This window comes from Rousettus aegyptiacus, unplaced genomic scaffold, assembly GCF_014176215.1.
Source record: "Rousettus aegyptiacus isolate mRouAeg1 unplaced genomic scaffold, mRouAeg1.p scaffold_m13_p_1, whole genome shotgun sequence".
NCBI classification, from domain to species: Eukaryota; Metazoa; Chordata; class Mammalia; order Chiroptera; family Pteropodidae; genus Rousettus; species Rousettus aegyptiacus.
In genome coordinates this window covers 164,514,874-164,533,358 of record NW_023416284.1, presented here as the reverse complement: position 1 = coordinate 164,533,358, position 18,485 = coordinate 164,514,874, and the positions used below count along the sequence as shown (strand labels likewise).

Below are 18,485 nucleotides of genomic sequence, written 5' to 3'. Positions count from 1 at the left end.
TTGACTGGAGATAACATTCTCATTAACTGAGACAAATAATGTAGATATATACACAAGTCCAGTAGAGGGAAGGAAGAAAAGAAATAGAGTTTAGTGTGAGATGTCTATCTGGACATTCAAGTGCCTATATTTATCTGCAGAGAGCTGAATAGACAGGTCTAAAGCTCTCAAGAGAGGTCAGAACAGAAGAAAAAAGGTTGGGAATCATCGTTCTATAAGTAAAAGAGTACCAAGCTAAAGATTACCAAGTTTAAGGAGAAGAGAAGGAGATTCCATGATGAAGCATAGGAAGAAAGGGTCAGTGGAAAATGAAAAAATAAAAAAGAACACAGAATCCCTGAGATAGGCAGTGTCAAGAAAGAAGGTTTGATCTATAGTGTAAAATACAGCAGCGAGGTCCAGTCCAATAAATGCTGACAGTGGGCTGCATGTGGTGTTACTGAGGTCACTGGTGGCTTTTGCCAGAGAAATTTCAGTAAAGAAGAGGCTGAAGCCATTTATAAATGTAGTAGTAAATGCACATATAGCTAGACATGCCTAAGACTATAAGCTTTCAAGGGCCTACAAAAATGCCTAAGAGCTGAAAATTAAAATTAATTTGTAATTAAATATATATAAATTAACATCATTAATTGATAAATTGTGTATTAAACATTTCATTCCATCTGAAAATAATTTCTAGGTTAGATTTTCAATTTCACAAAACTTCCAAAGTAAGCATAATGATTGCCAAGAAATAATCAATCATAAGTCACTCATTGCCAGATCACTTCAAAAGCAAAAGTTTAAAAATCTTGTCAATATAATTAGCCCTATTTAATCAATGATGTGGATCCATTTTATAGATTTCAAATGATATGGGATAAGACCTCCCAAGTACCTTGGGACTATAATGGTCTTAAAATGGCTCTGATGAATGAAAGCTTAAAGGAATGCTAAAAACTTGGTTAGAAAGGAAAGAGAAATATAAGAGAAGCGTTAAAGGAAAATATAGAATAAAGGGAGAAGTTACAGGCTGAAAGTCAATAGAGACTTGGAGAATGAGGATGTAGGCAGGAGAAGAGGTAATTCTATGGAGTAAAGTCCCATGAGTGTGTGGGATCAAGCACACTCATGTCCAAGGGTAGCAGAAGAGCAATGGACACAGATACAGAAGTACAGACTGAGAAGTATTTGTAGGCCTGCTGTGAAAATTGAAATAATTGTGCTTGAGTCTTACAACTTTTTTAAAAGAAAGAAATAAGGTTGTTTTGTTTTGTTTTGTTTTGTTTTGACTGTAAGTGTAGGGAACAGAGTTGGTGAGGTGGATTGAGAAGAGAACCAAAGCTTGAGAACAGTGGAAAATTAAGACAGTATTTTCAAGTGTGTCCTCTTAAGTAATTTTTATAATCACCTTTTGGAAGGACAGGTATTACCAATTCTATTTTGCATATAAAGATATCTGGAATCTAAGTTGTAGGAAAATTGTCTACTAGAATGTCTTTTTCAACTATATGTTAAATATATTACTTAATTATAATTTCAGTTTTTCCAAATGCTTACAAATACAGCTACGACACTTGATCTCGTAGCATGTCATAGAACCATGACCTAATACATTTCTCTCCCCAGAAGCACTAAACATCTATCGTCCAACCTCCAGTCTTATTTAGGGGTCAGGAAAAAGCAAAGTCTAATTCTTGAAAGATTTTAGAGTAGTATAGTCCACATTCAAAAGGCCAGACTTAACAAATTTTCTTGAGACAAATCTACATTTAGAAAAGTAGGGCATTTTTGCACTCGATGTTCAGGGATACTTAAGTATATAGATAAACAGAGACTGGTCAGTAGGGTTAAGATCATAATGACAATTCTGAAAAGAAAGCATAGGCCTCCCCCTTAAATCAGAAACAGAACTGTGATATGGACTTAAGATGTCCCTTGACTGATAGGCTCCAAAAATCAGAAAGACCCAATTAAAACTGTTAAGGATACTAAAAATTAGATTATCAAAAGATCGATGCCCTTGGATGGGAGACCACCTAGGAAGACCAGGTGCTATAGAAGTAAAAAATAAAAAAAATAAAAACTAAGGGATTGTAAGCTGACAAGATCCTTGTAATCTGTGAGGTCAACCAAGGGTTGCCTCACCTAAAAATAGAAAAGATCAAAGCCCCATCTCAATTGGTCAACTCTCTGGTGATCACCAAAGGTCTCTGAAAGCCAAGGTCTAGATTCTATATCTCGAAATTCCTTTTGAGCCCACAACTGACACTATGGAAGAGGGAAGATTCAAAGTTCTCTCTTCATCCTGCTCAGCCCATCTGGAGAATTCGATATTACTGGTCATCCACATCTGGTTGGAATTCCTCTCCTGTAGTTTCTGTGACATAGTACATGCTCTGGAGTTTCTTCCTGTTTTAGGTGGGCTGTTCCCTTCTTCCTTCCAAAATTTATCATCTCCTGAAGATACTGTCTTTTTGTTCTTCTTCCTCTAAACTTATCTCCCTTTGGTTTATTTACTCTTATGGATTGAATTATCAGTTAAGTTAATGGCTTTCAGTCCACAATTACAGCCCTAACTTCCAGCCCATGATCTAGCTCCACAGTTCCAGTCTAGAAACATTTGGGGGAGATAGCAAACAACTGATAACTTTTCTTCTTATCTGCCATGTTGCCATTCTTTGAATTTCATGCTAAAAATTCTATAATCATTCTTTACTATTTTATATAGACTATTAAAAAAAACAAAACCTGGTTATGGTATCATTTTAATTGAGAGCTGGAAGCCTCAGTGTAATTACGTTTCCTAATTTGTCTGCCTGCTTGTATTGGATCAGTCAAAAACAAAAACAAAAACAAAACCCAGTTAGGGTATGTAATTTCTCTCAAGGCACGGTAATTTATTCTATTAGAAGTACAGTCTACACAAACAACGTTATATAGCTTCTCCCATTTCAAATACTGACTCAGAAGTAAAGGAGAGAGGAATTATGGGTGGTTGGGTCAATGAAGTCACGTAAATTTAAAATTCTTAGTGGATCCTCATAGAAACCAATACAGAACGACAAAAAGAACAATTAAAACTACATAAAACTTAGGCCTTCAACATATCCAAACTTCTAATTACATAAGAAGAAAAATAAAAACAGAATACCAGTGCGCTACCTCCCATTTCTGGCTGCAAGCCTTTGAGGACAGCAAGGGCAGTTTAGGAAATACTAAACTTAACAGAGAAGAGATGGGTAGAGACACACAGTCTTTACCAATTAAAAAATTTAAAACTACTATAAAAATAAAAAGGATATGATAATTCAAACGAGTCACTTGACAAAAGATTTACCTCAAGAAAACAAACAACAAAGTAGAAGAAAATTGTAATATAACATTCTAAATAGAATTAAAATCTTCAAACAAGCATTTGGGGACATTAAAACAAAAAAAAAACCTTGATGAACCTGGTATAAGGATATATTTCATCTTTGTCCCTGGTTTCTGGCATAACTCCTAAAACTCTTGGAATTTCCTGAATGACAGGATGGTCTTTCATTATTTATAAGGAGCCATACCTGAGTTTATGCTAATGAGTGACTTAGGATGGAGCCTTACATAACCTCAGGATGGGGCTGGTCCCCAGAAAGTCCAAATGATTAGACAGCTGAAACTTTCAACCCCAACCACTGACCTCCAGGGAAAGGCAGGGAAGCAGAGTGGGGAAGCTGAAAATTACGCTCTGTAAAAACTCTATAGAAAAATAAGATTCGATGAGCTTCAAGGTTGGTGAACACATCCATGTGTGAGTGGATGTTCACCCCAATTCCATGGGGGCAGAAGCATCTGCACTTGACAACCTCACCCTACATACTTCTTCATCTTTCTATTTATCTTTTTCCTTTATAACATCTTTTAAAGTAAATGAGTAAACATAAGTAAATCTTTCTCTGAGCTTTGTAAGCCAGTCTAACAAATGATCAAATCTGAGGAGGGACTCATGGGAACCTGCGATTTATAGTGGGTAGGTCAGAAGAACAGGTGACAACCTGGACTTGCGACTGGCATTTGAGGTGGGAGCAGTCTTGGGGAACTGAGCTCTTAACCTATAGGATCTAATGTTATCTCCAGGTAGATACTATCAGAACTGACAACAGAGGAGAAAAATAGAGTTCTCCCCTTACAATCAGGAATCAAAAACAAAACAAAACAAAAAAGCGGACAAAAACAGAAATGAAATAGAGCTGAACTGGACACAGGAAAGAAATAGGAAAAAAAAAAAAGGCAAAAATCATACAGAAATGAAGACAAAAATACATGGTACTCAAAGAATATATTTACATGGAAACATAAGGGCAGAAGAACAACCAAAAGAATACAAGTGAGATAAAGAAAACAGTCAAAGGTATCTGAGAGAAAGTGTCTGATATAGAAGACAGGTAAAAGATATTCAATTTATGTATAAAACAATAGATTAGAGCTAACATTTCAAATTATAATCTAAAAAATCTTTCTGGAAATAAAAGAAGACCTGAAACTAAATATTTAAAGAATCCACTGACCTCTTTAATCTGTAGCAGGGAAAAGTGAACCACAACAGAGTCCCTGGGAAAAGTATCAAATAACTTAAAGGACAAGAAAATTAGACTGGCATTGAAATTCTCGAAAACAACATAGAAAACAAGGCCAAAATGATGTAGCATTTTTAAGAAACTCCAGGAAGTAAATGTAAATTAAGGAGTTTATATTCAGCTAAGCTATCCTGCAAGTATCAAGAACGTAGAGAAATAGTTTTAAACATTCAAGGGCTCTAATCATCAGCACTTCTTGAGGAATCTACCAGAAGAAAAACTTCATCAAAGCAAGAGATGACAAAGTTTCAGCAAAAAAACTGATGATGAGCATTTAATATATTTAGTTATATATCTAAAAGCAAAGCAAAGGTGGAAACAAGAGTGGGAGAATAATATATCGTATAACAGTGCTGTATGTTATATGTTGCATGTTCTGACAAAGCATAACTAAAATAATCCAAAATTTGATGGAGAAGAGAGTGGGGGGAAAAGTAGAATAAGTGCATTCGCTGGTTATATACGCAGTAGGTATGAGTTAAAATAAATACTATTAAAAACTCACACAACCAGTGACAAATTTTTAATTGTGCCCAGTTCACATTTTTTGTATTAGTTAAATTCATTATCTTTCATAAAAGTTGAAAAGATGAAAATGCTACTTGGTATTTCACAATGTAACTTAATCAAAAACTACTGTACCTTACAGTAAAATCATAAGAGCAAGAGGCCAGCACGGAAGCATGAAATGGTGAAAACTATAAAAACAAACAAACAAGGTTTTTGAAATTAGCTGTAACTATAACATGCTACTTTATTTGGTCATTCCCATAAACATTATGATAAAGTCTAGTCAGGGCTGTCACTTAAAATTATGCTTTCCCAAACCTCATTTGCTTTAACTCAAGGCAAAAATCTTCTGGCTGCTCTTTGCAATTATTTTTCTTTCGTGTTTTTCTTACTTTAATAGTTAAATACGCATAATAACTACATTTACAAACTTTCTAGTTTGTAAAATATTTTCACTTCGTTACCCTATTTTATTCTCAGAAGCACTTTGAAATACATATAAAAATTTTTTTTCGGCTACTAAAACCTGTGCCATTAAAAAAAAAAAAAAGAGGACACTGTCTCACACATTAAGCTGTAGCCAATAAAATTTAAAATATTAATTTAACTGAAATTTGGAATTTTTAAAATAGGAATAACATAATTATCTCATTGAAAAGATCATAAGACACTTTTTTTACCCTTAATGTAGAAAGGAAAGAATTAAATTCAGAGATGTCACTTAATAAGATGTTTTCCACAGTGACTTAGCAAAACCTACCTAAATAAAAGCTGGGAAACTAAATTATGGCACTCCTAAGCAGGCAAATTTCTGAGAAACAGCAGAGAAAAGTTATCTCATCCTCTGATGTTTACAGAGTGGAAAATTTTCTACACACCAAATGTTTGTGAACATTCATATACATTATCACATTAAGGAAAAGAAAGAACAAACCATTTAGCTAAAGGACTTTCAACAAAGAAAAAGAGCTTACCACTGAAAGGAAAATTATGAGGACTATAACACTAAAAGTAATTACTAAAGTTAAAAAATATTAAAAGGAATAGCAGACTGGGGGTGACAGAATGAAAAAAACATTTTTATTTAACCCTAAGTAAACACTGGCTACACTGTCTCAATTTCATTCAATAATTATTCAAATATTTGACCTAATTTTAGTTTTCACTATTAATTATCAATAGTTGGATAACAAAATATGCATAAAAAACGAATAATCCCAACCTTTTAAAAATATTTCATTAATTATATATATATTTTTATATTACATATACAACAAAAAGATAAAAACTTACTTTCACTCTTCTAATAGCATAGGTGTGACCAAGAAGTTCAAACACTGGTTGTTGAACATTCCTCAAGTCCCAGCCTCTCAAACTACAATCAATCGCCCCGGTCACCAGCAAATTCTGAAAACAATTCAGAGAAAAGTAAACTTTGACATCTTTGCAATTAAGCAGCATCCATGCTTTCCTACTAGGAATAATGTCTACTTTCTGATCATTATTTAATTGGAACCCAGGAGACATTCTTGAGAAGTTGTATGACAAGTATAGAAAGGAATCAAAATACACATCAAAACGCAAAACTTAGCGACTTGCGAGAAAAGGAATGCCATATGCATTATGTGTGTGATGGAACATTACACACAACAGAAAAGAGCATAGTCCCAAACAGCACTGTGGATCTTCCAATTCACCTTTAGTAATGTCAATAAGTACATAAGGGATTAAAGTTTTACCAGGTATTTAAAGGCAAAAGGCCTGTTAATTTAGGGATATTTGAAAGAGCAAAGGGTATAAATTAAATATTTATATGCTTTTCTAAATCTAACTCAATCATTGTTCCCAACTCTCACAGGCCATTTCTCAATGTAATATCTAATTGTATCTGAGAATCTATGCAAATAAATGGTAAGTCTCCTATCTAGTCGGGTTTTACAAATTCTGCTATCTATAGACCCAAGTAAACTCAGAGTTCCTGGCTGAATAGGCCAAGTGCTGGGTTCACATTCAGCCCCATCCCATGTCAACCAGGGCAATAATTCATTGTCTGAATGTTTTGGCCTTCAGGATAGCTCATCTGAAGAAAAGTTTCAATGATTTCAAGAAAAAAAATTTTAACCACTCTCCAGTATATACTGGCATCCTTTTTAGAATTTCCAAATGTATAATATATAGTCCATGATTTCATTTTTCTTTATGGAAAATTCATTTATGATGAGAAAGATTTGAACTGTAGTTATTAACATTGAGATTTTATTTTGATTAAGCACTACTATTGAAAGAGGACTGCATTTTTTAAAATCTATTTTCACTTTATTTAAAAAAAACTCTGCCAATATAAATCTTCTCTAAATTTGCATTAATTAATGTGAATCTGAGAAAATACAAGACATATGTTTTACCTCTTTGTCTCAGTCAACAGACTACTTTAAATACATAAATATACATGAATAGTGTATCAACACATATTTATTCCACTGCTATTTCTATTCCATATGCTCCTGTGATTAATTGAAGCTTTGCAAAAAAGTTACAAAAGGACACTGCTTTCTTAAAGAAGCATGAAGCTTGATTAGACCTATAAGGGAGGATGAAACAAAATTTTAAAAACTGATGGACTGTTAAATTAAAATCAATCTACAAATAGTGCAGCAGCCTGACTAGCAAAGTGAACAAGAGTGGGAAGCAAAAGATGATACAAATTGGCAGGGTTAAGAGCAAGAAAGAAAAAATCCCCATAAATTGTAAAGCAGTTTCCCAAACAAACAAGTAAGGCTGCACTGTTGAACTTTGAGAATTTCTATTTCTTATTCTGCTTGTTTAATGTGCACTTAAATCCAATTAATGCTAATGCAGGTCACTCATGACCATCAATTCGAAATGAAAGGGACTGAATTTAACTTAATGGTCTATAAACACTACCAAAATCCATATAAACAAACATAAAATAAAATCTAGAACATTTCAACATCGGCAAGGGCTCAGCAGCTCCAGACAGAGTCAGTGAGAGTACCTCATTGTATTTACACCAGTCACAACTCAAAATGTCTGCTTGATGTGCTGGTACCACGATTCTGACTCCTGATGCCTTCATGTCCCAAATTCTCAGAGTCTGATCACCTGGTGAAAGAGGAAGACCTGATCACCTTCCATCACACCACTCGGATGTTCAGTGAGATATTGTGCTCATGATGATAAATAAGGGAAAATCCCTGCTTTCACTGTTAGGATACCGCCATCCATATATCATGTATACATATATACAGATTTTAACTAAAGTAATCCATAGAAACAACTAAAAGTGATGAACTACAAAAGGTAATGCATCATGATTGTGTTTTTTTAGATCTACTCAAATTGGGAAAGTTTGAATCTCGCACTGTGAAAAAAACACATTGGTAACCAAACACACATCCAGTGTCTTTTTCATGAGGAAAAGGCCCTGAAAATCCTCACTTCAAGGTTAGTATCCTGTACCAGCATATCCTAGAAGAAACAGAAAACAGTAACAATTTTACTGTGAAATGTAGGCAAAGTGTACCAAGCCAAAATGGAGAATTTTTAAATCCTAGCTTCTGTGTTTACTACATGTTCATGAGCCAGACAGAGGGATATTTTTCTCCCTGGAAAAGAAAACAAGATGAAAATTTCTGATAATTTAAAAAGTAGTTTTTTTGTAGCAATTTACAAAGAAGGAAACTGAAGCACATGGAGATGCAACAAGTTGCTGGAGAGAGCAAGTGACAGAATCGGGACCTGGTAGAATCAGGACCTGGTACGGGAACCGGGAGGTCCAGCTCCACATGTCTACAGCTACACCACTGTGACTCCTCATGCTGCTGGAGAAGTGCCATTCAATCACACTGGCTGATTCTTGAGGAATTATTCTCTTAATTTGTGTTATTTTTTCCTGTAAATTGGGGGGAGGGAGGACATTTAATCATACATCATACATACACACATATGTACATACATACACCCACACACACACACACACGCACACACACACGACATTCTGTCACATTAGCCCCAAAGTTATTTTAGAAATAAAAGTGTTTTAGTTCATTGTCAGGATTTCACTCATACGTGGGATATAAAACTGAAAGCAACAAATGAACATGACTGAGACTCATAGACACAGACAACAGTTTAGTGGTTACCAGAGGAAAGGGAGAAGTGGGGAGGTAGATAAGTGAAAAGGAGTTAAATATATGGTGACGGAAGGAAATTTAACTTTGAGTGGTGAACACACAATGCAATGTGCATAGGATGTATTACTGAATTGTAATTAAATTTTAATAACCAATGTCACCCCAATAAATTTAAATAAATAAATACATAAAATAAAAATTTTAAAAAAAAGAAATAAAAGTACTAAAAGATTTCAGATAAAGTTGAAACCTCTGTTGTAGTTCTGATCCCATACCCATTTCCTTGTCCAGGGGCCACGACAATCATGAAATTGGTATGCTTCCCTTTACTCTGTGTTTTTCTAATACTTTTACATTTTTATGGATCCATAAATACATACTATTGCTTTGTGTGTGGGATTTTAAAAAACATATTTAAAAACACCATCCTACTACTTGACGAAAGGTTGAAAACCACTCTTATAGGAGAGAGAACTTAGTATTTTTGGATCTAGCTAAGAATGATAAGGATAAGAAGGAATGATGAGTCTAGAAAAAAACAAATGGAAATTGTTCAGAATTAGTACAGATTAGAGCTTCATATATCTTCTGGGGCCCTGATTATAATCACTACCTGTGGTCTAGCAACCAGTCAGCAGGATTTGCTTCAGATTTCTAAACAGCTTTGATAAAATGATCTTTCATGATTCTCCCTAGCCTTCAGGGTACAGTAAGTCCTCACTTAATGTCATCAATAGGTTCTGGAATTTTGAAGTGAAACAACAAATAACAAAACCAATTTTATCATAGGTTAATTGATATAAACAAGTTATGTTCTTACAGCACCTCACCAATATTATAATGAAACGACATTGAACAGAATGACGTTATTTGAGGGGCCGTTATATAAAACAGGGTGCCGTGGACATCTTGTGTCTGGTCTGTCCAGCAAGACTCTTCTAGGAACAACACCCGCTCACTTCTTGCCATGTGATTCCAGAAAGCCATAAGGTTCAACGCGGCTGACCAGCTGCCAGTAGCACGTCTGCAACTGATAAGAGAAGCTGACCAGCCAGTGAAAAGTCCAAGCAAGGCCAGTCATAGTATCTTATTTCCTGCCCTAACCACAGCTGATGGGTCAAAGGGAGGTACTTGAAATTTTTCTGAACTATAACGGAAAAAATGTTAGTCCATCTCTTATGACAGAATTTACAGGTTATAAAATTGAGGAGACGCTAGTGGCCAAGTGTCTCGCTGTATGAAGAAAGCCAGTGGGTAGAGAGTCAAGTCAATGAGCAGAGAAAACTCGGGATTAGAGACTATGTCCTGGAGCCATTCAAGTATCCCATCCCTTTTTGGGGTTGCTTTTCAATAAATTCTGTAACAACCTAAGATAACTCAAGTTCTATCACTTGTAGGCAAAGGAGATCCCTGATCATCTTAGAGGGAGTAATGAAATTCACATGAAGTTTTAGTCTCTAAAAGCCTAGCCCCAGACAAAAACATTTGATTCAGCACGAGGCTTCCAATAAAACATAAGAAAGGCCTAGATAATGTACACTAGCTTTCAAAAATTTATTTGTAATATTAGGTCTGAAACTATAAAGTCTGCTATAGCTATAGCTAAAGCATTGTTTAAAGTGCAATGAGCTTGTGTTTACCCTAAAAGTTACATTTATATGAGTATGTGAATGATTTAAAGTACCAAAACATTACAATGAATTTTGACAAGGGAGATTAAGAAATAATCTTAATACAGATGGATCCCATAAAATAAAATGTTGACCAAAGAAACCAGACACAAAAGCATAAAAACAGGCAACATTAATCTGCACTGTTAGAGGCAGCAGAGTGGTCACCCTGGGGATGGGTGATCACCACTAGAAGGATGTGAGAAGGGCCTCTGGAAACCATCTGTTTCTTGATATGGGTGCTGGTATAACAGATGTGTTCGTTGTGAAAATTCATCATCTTCTACACTTAGGTTATGTACTGTTCTATATGTGTATTATACTTCAATAAAATATCAAACAAAACAAGTTATTCTAAATTTCTCTGGGACAATATTTTGGTTCCTTACCAGCATACTGGAGCGCAACATTTAAAAAAAGTACCACAGCCTGTCTCCTCTTGCAGTTTAATTTCAAGGGCACAAAAAAGTGAGACCTGCTCTGCAGGAGCTAAGAATTCTCCTTCCTTGACAGTCACTCCTCCTATACCCATTTGGTAGCTTCATTCTCATCACTTTGTTTTCCAGGTAGGAGAGAGACCTTCTGGCCAAATGACTCACTCAACACTTTGAGCCACCAGGACATCTGTATTTACATTTGTTTTTTAAATCATATTTCATTGTCAGCCAGACGTTTATCAGGGGCCTGTGATGGTGCCAAAGAGTCACCTGAATTACCAGCTTCTCTTATCATTTGCAGACCTGCCACTGGCTAAATGCATAAAATCGAACAGGAAGTGCTGGCTGCTATATCTAACTGCAAACTGCAGCAGGTTAAGAAGTAGCTGGGTAAGGAGGAATGAGTGTAAACAGTGAGCGTGAAACTGTGAACTGAGTAGCAAAAGGATTTGTATCGGGTCCAAATAATTCAATTTAACTGAAATACCAGATGCCTATCGGATGTAATTCAACTTTTTTGTTTGAGTAGAATGAGGTTTTTTTAACTACTAGACCTCCACACATTTAGACATGGCTATCACTTAATGCAACTATATGGGATCTGTAATAGTAGAAAGTTAGTTTTTATGGTTCAAAAAAAAGTCTACTTCATATTAGTCCTCTTTCTGTAAGAGCTCAAATATTCTTCCCTGCTAGCTCATATAACTTAGAAACATAAATTCTGAGCTAGACAAAATTTAATGTCCTTAGAGAACTCTGCTATGGAAGGTAAATCTAGATCTAAACCTCTAAAAAATTCCCCCTTTTGGCCTGTCTTAACTTAGCTAATGATACATTTAGTTCCAGATTTGCATATACCATACAACTTTGAAAGTGACTGAATTCTTGGACAATTTTTTTTAAAGGGACATATTTTAAAGCTCCATAGATCCAGTGCTTGATTCTCATCAAATCCCCTTAGATTTATTTTAAGCCTTGAGTGGGTCACCATATTAGTGAATAATGGCCCCCTAGAATGTATCCATCTGCTTCCATCTAGTGAGGATTCACTCTTTCCATTCTCAGTGAATGTATGTAGTCTGAGTACCACTATCCTCTCCCATTTCCCATTCCCAGTTGCAGAGGCTAAGCTGAGCCGAAGCCAACCAACACACTACGTACCCCTCTCCCAGGCATGGTGGTTAGTTTAGGACATCCACACAGACCCTTCAGAGCCAATGAAAAAATGAAACTTTCTTAGATACCTAAGAACTTCTCACTTTTTCCTACCAGCCAGAAACCAGAAAGGATCTGGGAACTGAAAGCTACTGCCATCTTGCTATCACCTGGTGCCTGATACTGAAACCAACTCAGCAGAAGACAGAACATAAGAGATGGCAAGAACGTCCTTTGAGCCTTATTTCCTCCAGGCATGTCCATAAAGCCAGATCTCATTCTGGACTTCTAAACTATGTGAGCAAATAAATAACCTTCTTCCTAAAGCAGCTTGGGTCAGAATTTCTTTCAAGTCCAACTAAAGAAGTCCTGGCTGATATGACCACTATTTATGTTCATTTCTAATATAACACGTGAAAGTGATGTCATTAAACAGATGGTCTTTTTCTCTATTAAAGCAGAATGTCATTCTGTTCATAAAAGATTTTTTATGTAATACCTATTTACAATATACAGGTAGTTTTAAAAGTTAAGTTTTAGGATTATATTGCTCTCTATACAAAATTAATCTTCTATTCAGTCTCATATAGTGAACATTCTGTATGCACCATTCAGAGTCAATATTATGTATAACAAGCTACACAAAAGTCCAATGTAAAAGGAAGAGGTATGTGAGACTCTACCCAAACTAAGGGCTAATATACACAATTCTGCCTTACATTTATATAAATACAGCTGTATTAGTTCATAATCCTGTCATTGTCAGATTTTGCATTGGGTTATGGAGAAAAAAAGAACAATGATTAAAAGCAAGTGAAAAAAATTTAAAACTTAAATAATAATAGAAATTAACAAAATTATATACAATAGTAAGATAAAGAAACGTTTAAACTCTATTGTAGTTCAAAGAATTTTATTTACTAAAACTTCACAAATATGTAAAATTATATTAATCAATTCTAGTTTATTATGAATGATGCCAATCAGAGCTGCCAGCAGAACTTGTCTTCACTGTTTCACTAAAAGGGAAACCACTAATTCCACTCAGGACTGGAAATTACTTCTTTAAAACTGTAGGATATAAGGCCAAAGGGCACGCCTACGTTAAGAAAATAATGCTAACATCAATTTGATTAGAATCTTCGTAAGAATTTTAATTCAACTGCACTAATAGTCTCTTTGTTAGGGTTTTTCACCAGTAGTAAAATTATAAAAATTGTAACCATTATACTAAACTGTACTCATCTTACAGATATGATTCACTATAAGCATGAAACTCATTAGCATTTACAGTAAATTAAAAGAATTTAAAAGAATAAAAGGTGATTAGCTGAAATTGTATATGTAGCCTAAAGGGTTTATTCAAAATAAATGTATTAATATTTCTATCTTTTATTTAATAAACATCCAGACTTATGGTTAGCTGCACCACAGAAAGATAAAAGATCAATGTAGGCTTGGAAAACAAAATGTGGCAAGGAAAAATATATTTTTTATCCCATCCCAAAACCTTGATATTTTGAAAAAGATTTAATTCAGATTATGAATTAAAAAAACTGTGACAACTTATAAGTTAAAAAAACCTTGATATTTTGAAAAAGATTTAATTCAGATTATGGATTAAAAAAACTGTGACAATTTATAAGTTTAAAAAAATAACAGTAAAACATTTTTGTTGATAGTGTACTACTCTTTATTCTAGGAAACAATACTGTTAACTTCAATCAGCAAACAAAACATTTTTTAAATTAACTGCCCCTCTATGGATAGAAATTACTGTTATTCACTATCATCTGAGATCCAAAAAATTGCTTAATCTAAAAGAACACACTTCTCTGTACATAATTTGCCTAAAGGTTTCCACTTCTGAGCATCTTTAATGCCTAATAATACTTACAGAACTCAAGGGCATTTGGTCAGTTTTAATTTTTAGAATTAAAAAATAATAAACAAAAGACAAAATAATATGATCTCACTTACAGTGGAATTAAAAAAAAACATATAGAGAACGAATTGGTGGTTGCTAGAGGTAAGGATGAGGGTGAACTTTCATACGTGAAGGTAGTCAAAAGGTACTAATTTCAAGTTATAAAATGAATGTCATGCAGATGTAATGTACAGTATGGCAACTATAGTTAATAATATTGTATTGTTTATTTGAAAGTTGCTGAGACTAGATCATAAAAGTTCTCATTATTAAAAAAGAATTATAATTGTGCGTAGTGATAGATGTTAACTAGACATATTGTGGTAATCATTTCACAATATGTATATACAAATAATAGATAATTATGTTGTACACCTGAAATTAATACAATGTTATGTCAATTATATCTCAATAAAAAAATAATAAAAAGCAAATTAAAAAGATTTCTGTGACATTATATTTCCTATGGAAGTCGCGTAACATAATTCAATAACTCAGGGCATTGATATAGTTTATTATCAAGAAAGAAACAATTATCCTACCAATTGCTTATCTTTGGATGATAATTAAACAAGGAGAAAATGCCAGAAGCACTCTACCTCCTTCTGTAGCTATTGTCTTCTATCCTCCCCTAAACAACCCAAAGAGCTTCCATTTCTTGATTTCCCCTCAAGGCTCTATACCAGCAAACATTTTCTGTAAAGGGACCAATGGTAAGATTTTTTTGGCTTTCAGGACCATTTGGTCTTCTCACAACTACTCAACTCTGCCACTGTAGTGTGAAAGTAGCCATAGAGAGTACGTAAATGAAAGGCGTGTCTATATTCCACTAAAACTTTATTTACAAAAACTGTCAGTGAGTCATTTGATCTGAGGGCAGTACAGCTGACCCTTGAACAATGAACTAGAACTTAGGAGCTTCATTCCCCTGCACAGTCAAAAATCCATGTATAAAATGGCTGAACATCACTAACTATTAGGGAAATGCAAATCAAAACCACAACAATACACCATCTTATACCTGTTATAACCTATAATCAACAGGACAAGTAATAACAAATGTTGGAGAGGATAAGGAGAAAAAGGAACCCTTATAGACTGCTGGTGGGACTGAAAATTGGTATAGCCACTATGGAAAACAGTATGGAGCTTCCTCAAAAAACTAAGAATTGATCTACCATATGATCCAGCAATCCCCAAAGAATTGAAAACCCATATCCAAATATATTTGCACACCGATGTTCATAGCAGCATTATTCACAGTGGCCAAGACATGGAAGTAACCGAAGTGTCCTATGATAGATGACTGGCTAAAGAAGCTCTGGTACATATATATAATGGAATATTACTCAGTCATAAGAAGAGATGAAATACTGCCATTTGCAACAACACAGATGGACCTCGAGATAATCATGCTAAGCAAAATAAGCTAGATAGAAAAAGTCGAAAATCACATGATATCAATTACATGTGGGATATAAACCTAAAAGCAACAAATAAGCAGGGCAAACAAAGACTCACGGACATGGACTATAGATTAGTGGTTACTAGTGGGGTGGGGGCGGAGGGGGGATGTAGATGGGGTAAAGGGAGTCAAATATAGGGTTTAGGGGGAGAGTGAAGTGGGTAAAGGAGATCAAATATATGGTAGCTGAAGGAAACTGGACTTTGGGTAGCAAACACACAATAGAACATACAGATGTCAAAAGATAATGTACACCTGAAAATTACATAATTGTATTAACCAATGTTACACCAATAAACTTCATTAAAAATAAATAAATAAAAATAAAAAATATCCATGTATAAATTATGACTCTCTGAAACTTAAGTATAGTGATCCCTTGGCATCTCGGCAAGAGATTCGTTCCAGCACCCCTATACCCCAGAATACCAAAATCCCTTGATGCTCAAGTCCTTTATATAAAATGGCAGAGAACACACAGTCAGCCCTCCACATCCATGGATTTTCAACTATGACAAAAATACTAGTTTACTAACTTGTGCTCTATTCTAAGGTTTCTTTTAATTAGTTCTTCCCAGGTGCTCTGATTTACTGCAATGGCTTTAGTTATCATTTATGAGCCAATGACACAATTTTTTTTCAGAAGGCCAAATTTCTCAGCTCCATACTCAACCTGCTCATTAACTACCCCATATGTGTGTCCCACAGATTCAATGTGTTCTAAAACAAAACTCCAGATCTTCTGCAAACATATTTCTTATCTCAGTTGACATTATCATTTATGAATTTGTCCTTGCCAGGAATCTAAGAGTTATTCTTTATTTATCCCTTTCTTCACCGCCTCCATGTTTTACACATTCACCTTTAAATACCACTTACATTAGCCCGCTTCATTCCATCTCTTTTGTTACCATCCTCATCCAAAATTTTGTCTCTCTCTAAATTGTTCTCCCAGCATCCACTCTTGCTCCCCTCTAAACTGTTCTCTACATAACAGCCAGAGTGAGTTTTTTTAAATGCAAGCCTAATCAGCTCACTCTCTTGCTTAAACCTCTTCTATGCCTTTCCATTGTCCATAGGACAAAATCCAAAATGTTAACTTTAGCCCACAAGGCATGATCTGGGTCCCTATCTGCTACCCGGCCCTTTTACCAGCCTTTCCTTTTAAGCAACAGTCTACCTGGCTTCCTTCCAGTTTTTCAAATGCATGAGGTTCTTACTTTTGAACATCCTACTCTCTCTATGCCTGGGATGTTCCCTCTTTGCCAGCCAAAGCCTCCTACCTTTCACTGAGGCAACTCTTTATTTATCCTAAATGAAAGTCCGAACCTACAAAGCAAAAAAATAAGTTTTGACTACTAAAAAATTTAAAATTTTTTACAGTGAGAAATAAACTACATAGGTTAAAAGATAGACAAAAACAAAAAACAAACAAACAAAAAACTGGGATACAGAGGATTAATTCCTAAATATAGAAAGAGCTCATACACCAATACAGAAAAACAACAAACATCTCTCAGTAGGAAAATGAACCAAAGATACGAACATGCAACTCATAAAAGAAGAGCTATGGTGGCCAATTAACATGTAAGGTTTTCACTCTCCCTAGTAATTGAATATGCAAATAAAAACAATTAGATATTTTTCACGCATTAAATTGGCAAACATTTAAAAGATAGAGGAGGTACATCTGTTTATCTGCGGCTCTGAAATAAACACATTCAAAAATGATTAGTATCATAAAGATTATATTTATGTATACACTCCCCAAATCATCTGAGTCCTCATATTGGACTACCATGAGCAGACATAGGTTTATTCTTCCTATTTTATGTCTAATGAGGCAGGGTGAAAGTGACTCAAGGAGGCAGCCTAGAAGAGTGACTCTGCCTTTGCCTGTGCCAATTAAATTGTTCACCTTTGTTTTATTTCTACATTTTTTACAGTGCTAATGGCACTCAATATGTTACACAAATTATCTAAAAGAAAAGTGAAGCAATAAATATTAGTTTCAGAGCCTTTGGGAAAAAATATATTCAGAAAGTTTTCCTTAGCCATATGTTTATTGGTAGTAAAAGAAACATGTTGTTGTACCTCTTTTTCTATTTTAAATTTGTCTCAATTTCATAAATGTAAATATATAATATAAATTTATACATAATTCCTGATATATAATTGACGGATATTATTTCCCATCAAGTGTATTCAAAACTACAGTCTAAGAACTCTTTCTAAATGGTGGTAACATTTAGTCAATTCAGCTATAAGACTGGATTAAGGCTACTAAGAAATCTTCACAATCAAAAACTGTCCTGTAAAAGCAATGTTTTCAATGAGGAAAACAAATTTGGGACAGGAGATTTCCTGACTCAAATTTACATACATTATTTTCCTGTACAATTTCAATAACAGAGGTTTTATACATATAAGCATATAAAACCTAACATGGCTAAGCAAATTCAGTTTTTGAAAACATCTGACTTTTTCCTCAAGAATACTCCTCATTAATACTTTAAATTTTTGTACCATATATTCTGAAATGAGCAAGAGAATTTTTATGGAGGAA

At 34.6% G+C, this 18,485-nt stretch overlaps 1 protein-coding gene across 1 annotated transcript in view; it reads right to left on the bottom strand.

Annotated features, from left to right (window-relative positions):
* The window catches only part of PEX7 (peroxisomal biogenesis factor 7), a 70,322-nt gene that overhangs the window by 34,219 nt on the left and 17,618 nt on the right, over nucleotides 1–18,485 (bottom strand). Inside the window, exons 6-8 of the mRNA XM_016165848.2 lie at nucleotides 8,128–8,234; nucleotides 6,405–6,518; nucleotides 5,244–5,299 (exon numbers count right to left, since the gene is read on the bottom strand). Coding sequence (XP_016021334.2) covers nucleotides 5,244–5,299; nucleotides 6,405–6,518; nucleotides 8,128–8,234 — 277 coding nt within the window. The remainder of the gene's footprint in view (nucleotides 1–5,243; nucleotides 5,300–6,404; nucleotides 6,519–8,127; nucleotides 8,235–18,485) is intronic.